General features: G+C 50.3%; 1 protein-coding gene and 1 non-coding gene across 2 annotated transcripts in view; both read left to right on the forward strand.

The window, feature by feature from the left end:
* Positions 1 to 18,969, forward strand: part of LOC120381602 (zinc finger protein 850-like) — a gene marked incomplete at its 3' end in the record, with an annotated part of 176,908 nt that overhangs the window by 66,339 nt on the left and 91,600 nt on the right. The window contains exons 3-4 of the mRNA XM_039499754.1: positions 3,761 to 4,111; positions 10,096 to 10,846. Coding sequence (XP_039355688.1) covers positions 3,761 to 4,111; positions 10,096 to 10,846 — 1,102 coding nt within the window. The remainder of the gene's footprint in view (positions 1 to 3,760; positions 4,112 to 10,095; positions 10,847 to 18,969) is intronic.
* Positions 16,251 to 16,323, forward strand: TRNAF-GAA. The gene has a single exon. It is a non-coding gene; the product is annotated as a tRNA-Phe (tRNA).

Here is an 18,969-nt window from a genome sequence, read left to right on the forward strand (position 1 = left end):
CTGGCATAACTGTTCATACCCTAATCCATTTTTATTTGCCCTTTTCTGAACTTTTCCAATTCAATATATATCTTTTTTTTTGAAATGAATGTGACAACATCTGCATCTCAGATATTCAAGATGTGGGTGTATCATGGATTCATTTGCTGTTTTTACAAATATGATATATGTGATATTTTCTGTCGTATCTATCACTTTCTTAGTTATTTCCAACATTGTTCGCTTTTTCACTGCTGCTGACATTTGAGTGGATGTTTTCAGAGAACTATCCCACAGTGACTCAGATCCATCTCTTGAGTGGAAACCGCTAAATTTAGACCTTCCATCCCATTCTGCTTGTATGTATAGTTTAGATTATGTTTTCCAATGGGCTGCACTTTTTATGTGACATATCCTGACATCTAGCACTGCTGAGATCCTGCATTCAGTGATATCTACCCTTCCTGTTCCCTTTCTCCTGAACCCCACCGGCCACATGCTTCCTGTTCCCAGCTTCCCCAGGACCTCTCTGTCTCTAGAACCTCTCGGTGCATCACTTGAATGCTGGCTGGGAGTATCCAGACAGGGAGCTCCAGCAGCAGAACACTGAATCTCACCCAGGATTACAGATGACACAACTCCTCACTGCTCTGGATTGCACCCACCATGTAGAAAATGGCCTAGGTTGGTAGTGACATTTCTTGAGACATGCAAAGTCTTGCTCCATATCACCAGTGTAATAACAATAACAGGAAAGGCTGAATATGGGAAACTGATTGTTCAACTTTGCTTTTTGACCTGCATCATATTTTGCAATATATTCATAAATAAGAATTAACGTGCAACGTATGTGTGTGTCATTGTTTGGGGTTTTAAGCTTTAAAAGGCTTGTGTGATTTTTAGCTCAGGGGACAGTGTTCAATGGCTGTTGCCCCTGCTTACTTTCAACCAAGAAAAGAGCCTCAGGCTGAGCTGATTAAATCAATTGTGTGTTGTTTTTCCTAGCAGCTCAAGAGGTCCCTGTGATGGAATGTAAATGTCTTCTTGCACCTTCCCCTGCAGGAGAATGGCTGTTTGACCAGCTGTTTGCCTGGCTGTCTCTGAGAACTGCTCTGTGGGTGTTCACAGAATTACTCAACTTTTCAGTAATATCATACAGTAAAATCTCATAACTTTACATACAGTGTTACTACACATTTTAACAGGAGGATAATATTCTTATTTAGTAGATTATGCATTTTCAAATGATACCTCACAAGCCATGCACTGTAGTACAAAATTGATCATAATTTTCTAGAAGAGTGAACATAGGGGTGTGGGACTGACACAGTGTCTGAGTGTGTGTTCCCAGCAGATATGTGGGTATTTCCAATCCCTCATAAGCACAGTGTTCAGCATCTTCAGGACCTGGGGAACTAGTCCTGGAAATTCACTGGTTTACCAAGTGTGACACTGGATGGAATTGTGAGACACTTTGGTATTAATAATAAAATAATATGTGCTCAATCTGATAAATTGCAATGAATCATGCTAGATATGCCATGCCAGGTGTCAGTGAAAATGTTATGATTTTCCACGTATGATAATTTTTGTTTCTATGTTTGTATCACCTTTGTATTGTGAGTTATAGATATGCAGGGTATATCTGTATTTCCAGACTTGTGCAGTGTTTCTGGGTGACACCCCAGACATATTAGCATCAACACTGCCTAGCCTGTTTGATGGCCATTGAGGGTCATCAGCTGTACAATGAGCCCATGGAAAGGACCAAGGGGATACACCTATTGAGTCACCAAGACATGCGGGGTATGCCTGTGTAATGAGAACTTCAAGGCTTTTCCATGCCACGTGCTGTGAATCTTGTGTTTGGGACTCAGGAAGTACAGGCCACATGGCAAAAGGAATATAAAGGGCAGCTGCATCATCTCCATTTGTCTTCAATCCACCTTCCCCTACCTCTGGAGCACCTTCTCTACAAACTGAACCTGGAACAAAGGACTGAATGCCCACCCCATCAATCTGTGGATGTGTTCCAGACAGACTTTCAAGCCAGCAACTCACCAATACTGCTCAGAACCTGATATATCCATTTTGTAATGTATCTGACTGCTTTCCCATTTAACTTCTTTCTGTCTTTCTTTCCTTTAAACATTTAGTTTAGATGCTAAAGGATTGTCTGGAAGGATGGAATTTTGGGTAATATCAAACCTATACTGACCTGGTGATGTGGCTGACCCTTTGGGGTCAGAAGAACACTTCGTTTATGTGAGCAGAGTTTTTTTAAATAACCTCTCACTGTACTGGACCTAGCTGCTGATTAGGAGCTTGAAGGAACTGGGGATGCAATAAAGGGAACTGTAGTGATTTCTTTTTTCAGCTTCTCGATAACCCCGTGTTTGTGACTGGTTGGTGGAGTTTGTTCAACTTCAGTGTTAACCACCATTTTGGGAGCATCTGCTCTCCTTTTCAACCTGCCTAACTTTTGGCATTTTCAGTGAGAACTGCCCTGGCCCACCAGGTCACACTAGCACTGAAGTTAAAGTAATAGAATGTTTTTATGCCCCAAGTCTTATAAATCAACTGAACTCTTTTGTTTTCTTTCATCTGAGCAGGGTTTCTAGTTTTCCAGTGTGATGTGATCTCCCAGCTGGAACAAGGAAGAGGCATGCGTCCCAGACCTCAAGGTTCAGAGGAAAGAGAGATCTGAGATCTCCCTGCACAGGTGAAGCATTAAACCACAGAATCTGTAAGTGCCTGAAGGAAACATCTGGGATGCCTAACAAAGCCCTTGGGAGGTCTCTCAGTTCATTATTGTCCTAGCAGGGTCATATCCTCAGGGTAAATATAGATCTTCTTTGAGTTCTTGCTCATATCCATTCCAGTAAGTGTCTGCCCAGCTGGCGGCGCCGTGCCTTGCTCAATCAGAATTTTTACCTAGCAACACTCGGTGGGTCCAGCGCTTGCTATAGCACGGATATATGCCCCTGCGACCCATCGCCCCTCAGTTCCTTCTTACCGCGCCCGTGACGGTCGTTGGAACAGTGGAAGTGGCTTTGCTGACCTCCACATCCTAGCTTCTCGTAGTTATTTACTCTTTATCGTGTATATAGTTCAAGTTCTTGTAGTTATAGTTAATTTTAGTACGTATTTTCATAGTTACTGTATTTAGTACGTATTTTCATAGTTAAGCGGGGATTGGGAGTAGCCCCTTTCCTCCGACCGGTGCGACTCTGCCCAAGGCACCGGGATTTAAATCTCTTTCGGCGTGCCGAAGCCGATGCTGGTGAGGATCTCATGACTGCTCCTAAAATGCTTAGGAGAATCCCACCTGACAGACAAGTGCCAAATTTGCAAGTCGTTCAAGCCAGAGCGAAGAAGGAGCGGGACTTCCGACTAAAGCAGCTCCTTATGGGAATCGGCCCATAGTCCTGCGGTGCTGACACCGTCCACCCAACCGCATCGGTGAGCGCACCTTGGCACGGATGGCTCCAGTACCAAGGACTCGGCACCGGCATCTGCTGGCACGGCTCCCAACACTGCTCTCTTTCCCCAACGGAAATGGCGTACTGCTCCGACCCCATCCTGCAGAAGGGCACACATCAAAGTCCATCTGTCAGACCCGGTAACTGCTGCGGCACTGCCAACACCGGCACCGCGCGGCAGCTCCTCTAGCAGCGGCACCATCAATTCGGTACCGCATTGAGTCTGGTGCCACAGCTCCGTAGCTCATGCTGTGGTCAGGCTCACTCTCCCTTATGCGCGGAGACCTTCTCAATGGCAGAAGGCTCATCAGCGCTGGCCAGTCGATGCAGCCTCAGCCCGGCACCACGGTGCGGGTTATCAATCCATCGGCAAGCTGGCTGATAAGGCCTCCTTCCGTCAGTCCACGGAGGCGTCTTTCCAGGTCGCGGTCTCGGAGGCGTTCCCGCTCCTGCCGTTCCCGATTCGGCACGCTCGCGATCGGCACCGCTCTCCATCGCAGTACCGGTGTGCTCGCGGAGACTTTCAAGATCTCTGTCACGGACAGATACTCCTGATACCGATCCGGCTCTTGGTACCGATCTCAGTACCGTCGTCCGCAGTCACTCCGGCACAGGGACTCAAGATCCAGTCGACCTCCGGCACCGACATGGTAGGTCGGTCTCGTTCGTAGCACCGACAAGACCGGTGCCGCTCACGGTACCGCCCGGGACGAGCGTCAGGAACAGCAGTACCCTACCAGGGTCTCTCGGCCCCGCCGTGGCGCGCAGACACATGTCAATGTCGTCCCAGGCTGGGAGTGCTTCTTACCACCAGGACTGGGCATCGATATTCCAGTGCCACCATCCAGAGGCACAAAGCCAGGAGCAGGTCCTCATCAATGGGCCTTTTGGACTCCGTGGGCATATCACGAGGCCCAAGGTGCCCCACCAGTGGCTCAACGCTCCGGCCCCTCAGAGCACAGGGTTCCTGAAGCGACTGTAAGCCATCCTCCTCCCGCGCACGGACGAGGATCCACTTCAATCTGCAGACCCTGAGATTCCACACTGATGCAGATGGTGCTCATGGTCCATGACCCACCTCAGGACCCACGTTGGTACGGGCCTCTCCTCCCCCTCCTCTCCTGATGAGGCAGTGGCAGGAACATCCTCCTCTGGTCCTCGCCTATTGATCTCAGGGCACATCAAGACCTCTTGCGGAAAGTAGCACAAAACATGAATTTGCCAGTGGAGAGGTTGCTGAAATAGAGGACCCTGTCGTAGTCATATTATCGGCGGATGCGCCTCTTTGAGTGGCTCTCCCATTCATCACTATTCAAACCAGTGCAGACACAATTTGCCAATCCCAGCTTCTATTACACCTACAGCTAGGGAGTAGAGAGAAAATATATGGTCCCCTCCAAGGGTATGAATATCTCTACACCCACCCACCTCCCTGCTCCTGGTTGTCCAATCCGTGAAGGCATTGTGGGTGTCTGTGGGAAGTTTACAGAACTCCTTCCCCAGGAGTCCCACACAGAGTTTACGGCCCTACTGAGGAGGGTAAAAAGTGGCGAGAACTTTTCTCCAGGCCTCTCTGGATGCAGCCGGACTCGGCAGCCAGAACGCTTGCATCCAGGGTAACGATAGGCGCATCTCCTGGCTACAAGCTTCAGGCCTTCCCAGAATAGCAACAGACAATTCAGGATTTGCCTTTTTGAGAGACCAGGGCCTTTTCTCGGACAAAACCAACCCCAGGTTGCAGAGCCTCAGGACAATTGGTCATAATGCACTCGTTGGGTATGCACATGCCGGTGACCCAACGTAGGTCCTTCACGCCCCAACCATACCGCCCTTATAACCAGCCTGGCCGCGTCAGGATATGGCCACACGGCGTGGCAGGGGTATCAGAGGAGACAGTCTGGCCCTCAGGAAACCAAAGTCAAGCGCCCCTAAACCACCTCACGGGGCCAAAACAAAATTTTGATGGGACGTCCGAGGGCGGCCTACCAGTTCCCTGCCGGATCCTTCTCCCTCCTTTTTCAACCGCCTCTCCCATTTCCTCCTGCTTGGTCCCAGCTGACCTCCGACCGTTGGGTCCTCTGCAGTGAAACAGGATACCACCTCCAATTTATTTCTCCACCCCCATCCCACCCTCCCTACCCATCCCTCTTCAGGGACCCCTCTCACAAGCAATTCCTCTTACAAGAGGTCCATGCGCTCCTAAATCTGGGAGCCATAGAGGAGGTGCCAGAGGACATGAGGGCAAGGGGTTCTATTCCGCTACTTTTGATTCCCAAGGCAAAGGGTGGTCTACGACCGATACTGGACCTGAGAACTCAACAAATTCATGATAAAGCTCAAGTTCCGCATGGTATCCCTGGGGACCATCATCCCATCCCTGGATCTGGGAGACTGGTATGCCGCCCTCGATATGAAGGATCGTATTTCCACATTGTCATTTACCCGCCGCACAGGCGGTATCTCCGTTTGTGGTCAACCAACAGCACTTCAGTTCACGGTGCTTCCTTTGGTCTTTCCGCGGCCCGAGTCTTCACCAAATGTATGGCCGTAGTAGCTGCCTCCTCCACCGTCGTCAAATACACATCTACCCGTACCTCGACGATTGGCTCATTCGAGGACTTCCCAGTTGCAAGTATCCACAGCACCTGTGTCGTCAAAGACCTCTTCGGGAGGCTAGGCCTCATGATCAATGTAGAAAAGTCTACCCTGACTCCAACGCAGAGAATAGACTTTATTGGAGCAGTTCTGGACTCCAATCTGGCCAGGGCCTGCCTTCCTCTGCCACGGTTTCAGGCAATGTCTTTGATCATTCGAAGTTTTCAATCCTTCCCGACAACGTCGGTGCGCACCTGCCTCGGTCTATTAGGTCACATGGCGTCCTGCACCTTTGTGACCAAATGCTGTAACTCTGCGACTTGGTGCTTCAAACCTGGCCTTCTCTATACCGTCCACACAGAGACAATATAGACTCGGTGATCACTATCCCCAGGACAGTTCTTGACTCCCTCACTTGGTGGCTGGACCCACTGTAGTTTTGCGCAGAGATGCCGTTCCACTCTCCTCAGCCCTTGGTGGCACTAACCACAGACGCATCATCTCTGAGTTGGGGTGCCCACCTCGGAACCTTCACACTCAAGGCCTCTGGTTGCCCCAGGAGCTGACCTGCATATCAACGTGCAGGAGCTGAGGGCAGTCCGTCTAGCATGCCAGGTGTTTCGGGTCCATCTACAAGGCGCTGTGTATCCGTGTTCACGGACAGCACAACAACCATGTTTTACATAAACAAGCAGGGCGGGCGCGCTCCTCCCTACTTTGTCAAAGCCACTCACCTGTGGGACTTTGCATAGCCCACTCAATCGATTTGGTAGCGTCTTTTTCCCAGAGTCCAGAACACTCTGGCAGATCGCCTCAGCAGGTCCTTCCTGTCTCACAAGTGGTCAATCCATCCCGATGTCATCTATTCCGTCTTCGAGGTGGGGCTTTCCCGCATAGACCTCTTTGCCTCCCGAGAGAACAGGAAATGCCAGGTGTTCTGCTCCTTCCAAGGATGCTCCCGGGCTCCCTCTCAGGCAGCGTTCCTCCTCCCGTGGACAAGGCACCTATGTTATGCCTTCCCGCCATTTCCCTTCGTTCACAGAGTCCTGCTCAAACTCCGCAGGGACAGAGCCAACTTGATCGTCATTGCTCCAGCATATCGAGGCAGCACTGGTACACCTGTTGTTCGACCTCTCAGTGGCGGATCCGATTCCCCTGCCACTGTGGCCGGATCTCATAACACAGGACTTCGGCAGACTTCACCACCCAAACCTGCACCACCCAAACCCTTCATCTCACTGCATGGCTCTGCGTGGTTGAACCAATCGGAGTTGTGCTGCTCTGCTTCCGTACAACAGGTCCTCTTGGGAAGTAGGAAGCCTTCCACTAGGACGACTTATCTCGCTAAGTGGAAGCGTTTCTCGCACCAGTGCGATCAGAATAACTTGGTCCCAGGACAGGTTTCCATCCCTACTATCCTGGATTACCTCTGGTCCCTCAAAGAGCAGGGCCTAGCGGTCTCTTCCATAAAAAGTTAATCTGGCAGCTATTTCCCCTTCCACCCAGGCGAAAGGGGCCGTTCAATTTTCTCTCACCCCATGGTTTCCAGGTTCCTTAAGGGACTGGAACTGTTGTACCCCCAAGTCCATCGCCCAGCCCCCACCTGGGATCCAAACCTGGTGTTGACCAAGCTTATGGGAGCCCCCTTCGAGCCTATGGCCACATGTTCCCTGCTCTACCTTTCGTGGAAGACGGCTTTCCACGTCACTATCACCTCGGAGAGGCAAGTTTCAGAGCTTCGTGCCTTGACGGCTGATCCCCCTTATACGTCTTCCATAAGGACAAGGTACACCTGCGGCCACACCCCTCTTTCCTCCCTAAGGTGATGCCTGCTTTTTATGTCAATCAAGACATCTTCCTCCCAGTTTTTTTCCCAAAGCCACACTCATCGCGCCGGGAACAACAGCTACATACCTTGGATGTCCGTAGGGCTCTTGCCTTTTATATAGAGCGAACAAAACCCTTCCGGCGTTCACCTCAGCTCTTTGTAGCGGTGGCAGACCGCATGAAGGGCATGCTGGTCTCTTCCCAACGGATCTCATCTTGGGTAACATCCTGCATCCAATCGTGCTACGAACTGGCTCACGTTCCCGCTGGACATCTGACCGCCCATTCTACACGGGCGCAGGCCTCTTCTACCGCCTTCCTGGCTCATGTCCCCATCCAGGAAATATGTAGGGCGGCTACCTGGTCATCGATTCACACCTTTGCCTCACACTACGCATTGGTCCAACAATCCAGAGACAATGCAGCCTTTGGCTCAGCAGTTTTGCATTCTGCGACGTCTCACTCCGACCCCACCGCCTAGGTAAGGCTTGGGAATCACCTAACTGGAATGGATATGAGCAATCACTCAAAGAAGAAAAGACGGTTACTCACCATTGTAACTGTTGTTCTTCGAGATGTGTTGCTCATATCCATTCCAAACCCGCCCTCCTTCCCCACTGTCGGAGTAGCTGGCAAGAGGAAGGAACTGAGGGGCAGATGGGTCGGCAGGGGTATATATCCAGTGCCATAGTGGCGCCACTCCAGGGGCGCCCAGCCTACCCACCGAGTATTGCTAGGGTAAAAACTTCCGACGAGCGTGCATGCGGCGCGCACCTAACTGGAATGGATATGAGCAACACATCTCAAAGAACAACAGTTACAACGGTGAGTACCCGTCTTTTTCAGTGTGACTGGTTTGGGATGTGAGGATGTGACCCTTCGCTTCCCAGCTTATGGCTGCCCCTGCTGTAGCCAAAGGCCTTAGCCTAAGAACAAGGGCTCAGCCTATCCTAGTGAGAGAAGGCCCTTACAAATACAGACAGTGATTTTGATTCTTTGTTTTCATACTCCTGTAAGTAGCTAAGTGATAAAAGTACACCTAAGTTCTTAAACTATAGACTTTACAGGCAGGCCTGAATATCTCTATTCTAACAGTGGGTTCTACCCTTCCCCATTCTGTGTCTGTCTTGTCTATTCAGATTGTAAATTCTTCAGGGCATGGGCCATCTACTGTTCTCTGTTTGTACTTTGCCGAGCACAATGGGTACCCACTGTTAGTTGGTCCTTAGGCACTAAGGTAATGCATATGATTTATAATAATAATAACTCTCCTGCCACTTTGAGCCAAGGAAGTTGTCCTTGGGATGTTACTGCTTAAAAATGAGCTGGGGGTTAAAACCATGGACTATTCTTTGTGACAAGTATCCCACAAATTCCACTGACCTCCCTCGTTTTCTTTACCTGCAGTAGGGTTTCCAAATTCCAAACCTGATGTGATCTCGCAGCTGGAACGAGGGAAGAGCCGTGGGTCCCAGACCTCCAGGGCTCTGAGAAAGAAGTGCTTCCAAGAGCTGCCTTCACAGGTGAGGGTGGTTAAACCAGCTCAAAAACTGTGCGGGAATGCAGGAAACATTTGGGATGCCCTACAACTATCCTGTGAGCTCTCCAAGTTCAGGATTGTTCCCTCCAGATGTGGAATCATTATGGCAGATGTCACTCATGGCTTCCCTCCTACTCTGACGGACAACCGGCAGCAGGTCCCTGCCCAGTCTCGCTGTCCCCGAGTGTTCTCATGAGATGCACACCAAAACTGATCCCTCCTCTCTCCTCTGTGGAAGGGTTTGGGAAAATCAGCACCTGATAGGTTTGATCTCTCCCACACTTATTTTGGATTGTTCATCCCTTTTGCCATTCCTCTCTCTGAGATTTTCTTTCTTTCCGGCAAAGGAGTGACCTGTGTCTGGATTCTCTCTGTCTCCCATCAGGTGATGGGCTGGTGAGTCAGAATGAGGAGGAGAAACCCCATCAGCAAGATGCTGAGCAAGGAGAACCACATGGAACTTTATCAGGAAGATCCAAAGGGAATGTTTCCGGGAGGTGTGCACTCCCAGAAAAAACAAAAGCCTGTGAGACTCAGCAGAGGCCAGAGGAAAACTTTAGTAGCCACTCAGACCTTATAACAAGTGACAGAATCAACTTGGAAGAGAGACACTACATGTGCCATGAGTGCGGGAAAAGCTTCAATTGGAGCTCTGCCCTTATCAGACATCGGAGAATCCACACAGGGGAGACGCCCTACACGTGCTCTGAGTGCGGGAAAAGCTTCAATCGGAGCTTTCACCTTATCAGACATGAGAGAATCCACACAGGGGAGACGCCCTACACATGCGCTGAGTGCGGGAAAAGCTTCAGTCAGAACTCGGACCTTATCAGACATCAGAGAATCCACACAGGGGAGATGCCCTACACATGCGCTGAGTGCGGGAAAAGCTTCAATCGGAGCTCTGCCCTTATCAGACATCAGAGAATCCACACAGGGGAGACGCCCTACACGTGCTCTGAGTGCGGGAAAAGCTTCAATCAGAGCTCAGACCTTATCAGACATCAGAGAATCCACACAGGGGAGACGCCCTACACGTGCGCTGAGTGCGGGAAAAGCTTCAATCGGAGCTCTGCCCTTATCAGACATCAGAGAATCCACACAGGGGAGACGCCCTACACATGCGCTGAGTGCGGGAAAAGCTTCAATCGGAGCTCTGCCCTTATCAGACATCAGAGAATCCACACAGGGGAGACGCCCTACACGTGCTCTGAGTGCGGGAAAAGCTTCAATCAGAGCTCAGACCTTATCAGACATCAGAGAATCCACACAGGGGAGACGCCCTACATGTGCTCTGAGTGCGGGAAAAGCTTCAATCTGAGCTCAGACCTTATCAGACATCAGAGAATCCACACAGGGGAGACGCCCTACACATGCTCTGAGTGCGGGAAAAGCTTCAATCAGAGCTCTCTCCTTATCAGACATCAGAAAATCCACATGAGAGAGAACTGTAATAAATCCCTTGACTAGGGCTGGGCAAAATTTAAAAAAAAAATCACATTTTCTAATTCCCACATTGTGATTTTCGCACCATCTTCACCGTAGTCTCTCAGCTCCCCCAGATGAGTTACCTGCTTCTGCCTTTTGCAGCTCACCCTTCTTTGGGGTCAGTCCTGTGATCTTTTCTATCAACTCCTTTCCTTTTGAGCCCGGAATGTTCATCAGCTCCTGGAGGTTTGATCCCAACAAGGTACACTGAGGCAAAATCTATCTGTGTCTGACATCTACTAGGGCTGTACATGGCATTGGCTGCTCAAGTTAATGATCTTGATGTAAAAAGACAATTATAGTTGTAGAACAGATGCCCAGGTGCAGTGGTTGGCATTAGCTTTCCCCTTCAACTGACCTAAATTCCATCACTTTTCCTAGTCTAAACAAACCCTGAGCATCACGGTTATACTGTTCCCCCATTTCAAAGCCATTGTTAGTCATCGAGTTCCCCTTTTGGAAATAAATTGTTTCATTCCCAGTTGCTCTGATGTTGCTTCAAGTTGTGCTGGAGAGCAGATTTTTTTTCTACCATTTTTCTCACTTAAAATATATTGAACTAATACAAAGAGCAGGAACAGGGCAGGGATAGGAAAAATTGTCATTTCACCCTCTGTAAAAACAGTAAATCAGAGGGATTCCCAACGAGAGGCGTGCAGCTTTCTGCACCAGGACTACAGCCCCGTGGTGCCAGTGTAGACACCCTGGTCGATTACAGTGCTGTGATTGGCCTCCGGGAGGTGTCCCACAATCCCTGTTCTCGCTTCTCTGGTCTTTGGTTTGAATTCTACTGCACTCCCTCAGGTGACCAACCGTGAACCCCACCCTTAAATTCCTTGGGAATTTTGAAAGTCCCACTTCTACAGAGACTAATTATGGTTACAGACCCATCCTGAAATTAGAGCAGGATATTGTAAGCTTTATCTCATAGTACAGTAACACAATTCAAACCTGTCAGCACAGAGGAGAAAGCACTCCTTCACTTCACATTTATTGCTACTGATCTCACTGACAAACTTCCTTTTCTCTGTGCTGCTCCAGCTGTTTTCCCTCTGTTCCCTTCCAGCTGTGGTGATGGGACTGCAGCAGCTCCCCAGGGCCAGCTTTGCTCTTTCACTTACATCCTTCACTTGTTTGGATAGAGCTGTGTCTGCCCCCAGTTTAATTCACATCTGAGACCTCAGGTACCAGCAGATCGTTACAAAGGCTAAATTCCCATCACCACCAGTGGGAGGTTATCCTGGGCTGCCAGGGCTGCAGGATTTAGCCCATGGTCAGTCAAGGTGCTACAGCAGCTGCACTCTTACATTGTGAGTCCTGCAGCAATACCAAACTGCTCTGCCATAGTCTGCAGGGGCCTGACTTGCTGAGAATCTGGCAGAAGAGAGACTCTGGAGTAGAGAAGGAAAATGTCCTCAGCAGTCACAGCCGGCAGGAGCAGGGAAGGTTCGGTTTATTTTAAACTCCTCTCCTGCTCAAGCCTTTAATCATTCCTGTGGCTCTTCTCTGAACCCTCTGCAATTTATCAGGAAAGCAGCTAACCCATGAACCAGCCAAACCAGGCTGTTCTGCCCGATGTACCAGTCTATTGCCTTTCAAGGCCGACTATAAATCAGCTCGTTCTATTCACCCAAGAGTTCCACTTTAAGGGCTTTTTGTTTTCTAGTTCCAGTCAAATCCTGTGCAACAGCATCATTTGTTAACTCATCATCTGGTCATTTCACATTCACATGTTCAAAAAGTGGGCAGGTCTAAGTCTTTCCTCCCACACCAACATGAAAAAAATCAGTGACAGAAAATGCCGTAAAGCGCCTCTGCTGCCTTGCACAACAGCCTGGGGAAATACACGAGGGGAAGTGCTTTCCTCTCTCCTCCTGACACCGGGTAACATTTCTGTCTGTCCTTGAGATCCTGCCACAGGGACAGGCTTGAGGATGCAAATGACATGTTAAGGCTTCGTTGGTTTGCACGTTCCTTTACTCCTTCATTAGTGATAAGGGTGCGTGAGCGTGAAATAATCCCACTCTGACTTTCACACTGGAGGCAATTTTCAGGCTCACAATAAAAAAACACAAATTTCTTTCTAACCTGAGCAAGTTGAATCGAGTCGTTGCGAGATGATAAATCCAGAGCCCCAGGCTGACTTTCTGTCATCACATGTTTTTAGAGTAGATCACATTCACTGGGTGGGTCTTCTGCTGGGAAGTGTCTCTCCAGTGGCAGCACCCAGTGCACATTCCCCACTTACAAACTCATCTTCAGTATATCGGCCACTGAACCTAGCGAGGGGGGAGGGTCCCAGTGGTCAGGCTCCAGCCCCTGGATCCCGAGGCTGGCAAGCCCGAGTCAGCCGGCCTGGGCCAGCTGTGGGGTTTAATTGCGCTGCAGACATACACGGGTGTCACAATCCCAGCTTTCTCCTCAGGGAATCCAGCCCTCCCCGTGACAGGCAGGGAGCGTCGCCACTGTACTCGTGAGGTCGGAACTGACACTGCCCCTGCACTCGGGCAGCTCCTTGGCCAGCTGTGGCTGGCAGGAGACCCAGCGAGGCAGGAGCTGCTCTGGGTTCTCTGCAGGGGAGAGTAACTGGGAGAAGGGGGGAGTTTGTCTCTGATTTACAGGGAGCTTTGCCAGAGTGGAGCCTGTAGGTCACATGCTGGGGGGCTGTGACGGGCACACAGGCTCCGTGCTCTGGAACAGCTCGGAGTCAAACCCAGGCAGGAGCCTCCTCAGTGTGACTCCCCCCAGGGGACGCTCTCACTGGGGGAAGCCTCCTTGGCTTCAGCACCTCCTGGGACTGACCTTGGACCTTTCAGCCCCCCTGTTCCACACCAGGAGCTTCCTGCAGTGAGTCCACCTGAATCGGACACCTGGGAAAGCCTCCCCCCCTCCCCCCGAAGGGGAGTCCTGCACCCCAACTTCCACAGTCGCCAGTGACTCTCAGCCAGCGCTGTACAACAGAAGGTTCGTTAGGGGTCTGGGATCCAGCCTGGGAAAGTTCTGTGTTCGCACAGGAAGATTCAGCAACGTCCATCTTGGGCAGACCCCGAACTCAGAGCCTGGGCTCTCCCCTCGAGTCCCCAACCAGCAGACTCCTTGCTCCCAACAGCCCAACTCAGCCAGGCCCTTTGCCCCTCGTCTGGCCTTTGTCCTGTTTCCCTGGCAACCTGCTCACCTGGCCTCCAGCTCGTTCTTTATTCTCCGACTGCTCCCAGCCAGCTGGCCTCTTGCAGCAGGTGCGCCCCGGCCATCGGTTGCTAGGAGACAGAATTTGTGGCCTTTGTCTGGGCCCAGGCAGCTCGACAGCAGCCACACCTGCCCTTTGGGGGTCTCTGCCAAGATTTAACCCCTTTGTCCCACCACCGAGATCAGTGGTCCCAAAACACTTCAGGGTCATGCCCCCCACCCCTGTCCATGCTCCCCCCGAGTCATGGCTGGGAGTGGGGCCGCAGCTAAGGGGAAGTGACACAGACAGCGGTAAGGTGGCTGAGGCAGGGGCCAGAGCTGGGGCTGGAGCCAAGAGTGGAGCTGGGTGGCTCCTCCTCCCCACCCCCATAGGGGCTGGCCCGGGCCCAGTTGCATCCCTCTGAATGTTACTCCATCCCCCTGGCAGGGGGCACCCCACATTTTGGACCTTTAACCTAGATAATCGTGCAACAAATAGGGGAAACTGAGGTATATCCAAGATGCAAACAAAACATCCAGAAAATTCCCACTTCGTCACAGGGGTGTCAGTGGGGTCGGAGCTGGGCAGCACAGGAAAGTGGGGAGGTTAAACTGCAAAACATCCCCCTGTGTTCCCGCAAAAGCCTCTCGTTTATCCCCTAACCCCCTCCCCATGAAAATCTCCACCCCTGCCCTGGCCCACACAGACCCCCTCACTCCAACGCAGATTTTTAACTTTTCTTACTTGTCCTTGGCCTTCCACAAACATTGTTCCCATCAAAATGACCCAGGGCTTTTACAACGAGAATGAGAAAACAAACTAAATCAAACCCAAAGAAACCGCTATCGACCTCCCCACCACACACACTTTGGGTCTGAATTTTTCTACTGAAATGTTGAGGCAATAAAACTCTCACTGCTCTTGTCCAGAAACAAACCTAAGCCCCCCATGCAGTACCTGGGGCATCTATGTCTGACCCACCAAGGCTTCAGCTCCTTCGGGGAGATTTCCAGCTGCCCAATTCTGCTGCTATTCCAGGGAAGCAATTCCTGGCTCCTGTCAGCATTTATCTCAGCCCTGTTCTGGGCATCACAGGTTTCTCCGGGAAAGGGCAGCGAGTGGTTCTAGGGTCCAGTGATCCTCCTCCAAACTGAGCTAGAACCTGAGACTCCTTCCCCTTCCCCAGGCTGTGGGCGGGGAGGCCTTTCACAGAGCTCTCAGAGCTATAGCCCGTGGCTAAGGAGAGAAAAAGCCTCCTATCCCCCTCTGCTCTGGGGGCTGGGTTTCCTCCTGAAGCCTCTGCCCCCCGACCTAGTGCCTATGGCTCATCCCTGACCCTTGCTGCTGCTCCTTGCTATAGACTGTGAAAGGAGCGGAGACAGCGCAGGAGCCTTCTGGGGATGCAGATCTGAGGCTTTGGGAGAGACACATTGTCTGAGACATCAGAGCGCTGCAAACCCTGCAACCACCCCCTCAATCCGGGGCCTGTTCCAGCCCTGAGTCTGGGCTGCCACGATCCCTCCCCCAGAGCAGGGCGCCCACAGATTACAGCCTGGAAATAGGCGTGTGAGACTAACTCCTGCTTTCCCTGACAGGGCCTCCCCTAGACCAAGTGGCATCCCAGGCAAGAAGTGTCTTCAGTGCCCCCCACCCCCGCTCGATATGTTAAACCATTGAATACCTTATTTTTATTGCATTTGTAGCTCACTTCATGATTTTGATGCACAGTTTGGATGCAGGATTTTCTCTATCATATAAGACAATAAATGTTCATGCTAGGATGTGTAAATCTGTATTTATACATGCCATATATAAAAATCATTTCTTTTAAGCATATAGAAACTTTTAATTTTGACAGTAACTGAAATGTACTAACATCTAGCAATGGAGCACTCACCAGCACAGGGTGGGCCGGTATTAAATAGTGTTACAGTCGGAGACAGACAGCGTTAGGATGTTAACCCCAGGCCCTTTGTTCAAAGGTTGCTCTCGCCTTTCCTCCATGAACTGAAGCACAGTATTTGAGAGATCCAGAGACTAGTTGATGACGTTTCCAAGGGCTAAAATAGCAAGTGATGTCCATCTTGCATTGGCCATTGTTGACTGGAGAGATGGTTTATGGAGAACAAACTTCAAGGTGAGAAGTAGCAGCCCAAAAAGGCCCCCTGCAGGTGCTGAAGTAGCTCAGTTGGGTAAGCATTAGACTGAAGATCTAAAGGTCCCTGGTTCAATCCCAGGCTTCAGCAGGCTGTTTCATCTCTCTTGCTGCCGCAGTGGGCTCTTTCCTGGAAGCCCAGCACTGCCTTTACTCAATGCAAGTCCCTCATTTTGGGCTTCACTGCAGGAAAAGGCAGCATTGGCTTCTGCACCCAGTTGCCCCACTGACCTTTCTTTCTTCTCTTGCTGCTTCTCAGCAAGGGGAAGAAAAAGAAGCTCCCCTTCAAGCTAGAGTCACAAAGGTGATGTAAGGATGACTTCCTGATCCCTGGCTCCAGTCCCCGGTTCTTCCAGCTGACCCATCAGAGAGCTGCTGCCAGTTTCTCCAGGTTCGCCCACCAGTGTGTGCCAGGGTGAGCACCACCAAAGTGCAGGGAATTTGAGGGCAGGGCAGGGCAGGGCACTGTAATGGAGTTTCTGTAGTGTAGTGGTTCTCACATTTGCCTAACATGCATCAAGCTGACTAAGCAGAACTGACACCAACTTATCTGGGGTGTTCCCCAGAAGCAGAGCACAAGTTTGAAATACGGGCAGCATAGAACCAATATTCATAATGTCAACTACAAAAATGATACACATTTACAGATAGCATCATTATAATCAGCCAATCAGAACCTCTCCATAGATCCCTTACACAACAACCTTTCTACAATATTGGCTGCAAATATAGAACAGTTGTCGCAACGGTGATCTATACAGTTACAGATTATGTCAGTAACGTCACAGGAGGTGACACGGCATCAGTGAGACTGATACTGGAATACTGCCTCCAGTTTTGGTGTCCTCATTTGAAAAAGATGTTGTGAAATTAGAGTTTGGGACAGCAAAGAGCCACCAAATGTTCTGAGGGCTGGAGAAAATGCCTTTAGTGAGCTATTGAAAGAACTCAACCTGTTTAGCTGATCAAAGAAGATTGAAAGGTGACTTCACTGAAGTATTGAAGTGTCTTAATGGAGAGATAAGATTGGGTATTAAAGGGCTCTTGAATCGAGCAGAGAAAGGCATAACAAGACCCAGTGGCTGAAAGGTGAAAAGAGACAAATTCATATTACAATTAAGGCTCAAATATTCAACAGCGAGGATGATTCACCACAGGAACAAGCTACCAAGGAAAGTGGTGGATTCTCCATCTCTTGATGTCATTTCATGAAGACTAGATGCCTTTCTGGAATGTGTTTGCCCCAAAAGTAGCTCTTGTGTCATACCGGAGGCCTGTGATACGCAGGGGGTCAGATTAGATGCTCTAATGGTCTCTTCTGGCCATAAAGTCGACTAATTTCTGAAAAACTGAGTGTAGCATTGGGAGCAGCGTCTGATGTTTCCCTGTCTAGCCGGCTTGCTGCCTAGAACGAACACTCCTTGAGTGGGGTGATCCCCAGGGAGTAGCTCAAACCTGCAAAGTGCCTGGCCAGGGGCAGGACATTGGCACAGCAAGGGAGGGATGTGGCAGTGACATCACAAAGGCCTTTTGCAGGACCTCAGACTATTGGTCCAAGGTGGTGGGGAGGTGGTGACCTCACAGAGAGATGCTGACATCAGCCAGGCAGGACAGGGGCGCGGGGCCAGGGAAACCTCAGAGACCCCTGTGGCTTTGCTTCAGCAAGTCTCCTTCTCCAGGTCTCTCTTTGAGGACTGAGAGAGTATTTGGGTTCACGGACGTGAGCGCCAGGAGGAATCTCTTTCGAGTTTTCTCTTTCCCTTTTAGTGATTTTACTAGAAAACAGCCGTCCCTGTTTAGAAGGTAAGAGCCTCCTGGAGCTTTGAAACCTGTTCAGTCTGATCCAGCTGGTGAGAGTTCTATTCTAGGCATGGAAAACACGAGCTTAAGGAGGCAGAATTTTATTCCGCACCTGGGATTTTGCCCCTTAGAATCACTGGGGACATTGGGGTTTGTCCTTTTTGTTTCCCCTTTTCCTCCCACCCGCCCTCCTCCTTTCTCTTTGTGTCTTGCTTCTTTTGTCCTTTTTCCTTTTCTCCTCCCAACACCAGGAGGTAGGGGTGTGTGTGTGTGTGTGTTGCGGGGGAGTGCTCTGCAGCTCCCACTGTGGGAGGTCCACCCAAAAATGTGGGGCTGAAATAGTGCTCGGGCAGTGATCCCCACCAATGACCTGGGCCATCCTTTGGGCTCTCTGGTGAGAACCCTCAGCCTCCCGCCCTCAGTCTCTACGCTGATTGGCTGAGCAGGGGTTATTGACAGGAGGAGACTCAGGTCCTTGTTGTTCTCTTTTAAGACCAAGGAAATAAGTCAGAACCAGTTCTATGTTTGATGAATTTTGCTGCTTCTCTACATTAATGGTCTCTGAGCAGTTCATGATTCTCTCAAATGTTGCAGTTCTCAAATACTTGCTGAATAATTAGTGTGCACTGTTGTTAGTCTGGAGCTCATCTGTGAGCACGTTATTCAGGTCATTCAGTGTCTGAAATTAAAGATCCGATGGTTAGATTGAAAATCAGGGCTTTTGGGTCCTATTCCCAGCTCTGCCCCTGACTGGCTGTGTGACCTAAGAGAAGTCAATTCTCCTTTCTCAGCCTGAGCTTCTCTCTCTTTCGAGTAGGGATAATAATGATCCGCTCCTACCTAACTCAACACACTCACTCTTCCCCAGCACACACACTGTCTCTCCCCAGAACACAAACAGTCTCTACCCCGCCACGCACACCGCAGTTGAAAAGCA

The sequence above is a fragment of the Mauremys reevesii genome, linkage group 14 (assembly GCF_016161935.1).
Source record: "Mauremys reevesii isolate NIE-2019 linkage group 14, ASM1616193v1, whole genome shotgun sequence".
NCBI lineage: Eukaryota > Metazoa > Chordata > Testudines > Geoemydidae > Mauremys > Mauremys reevesii.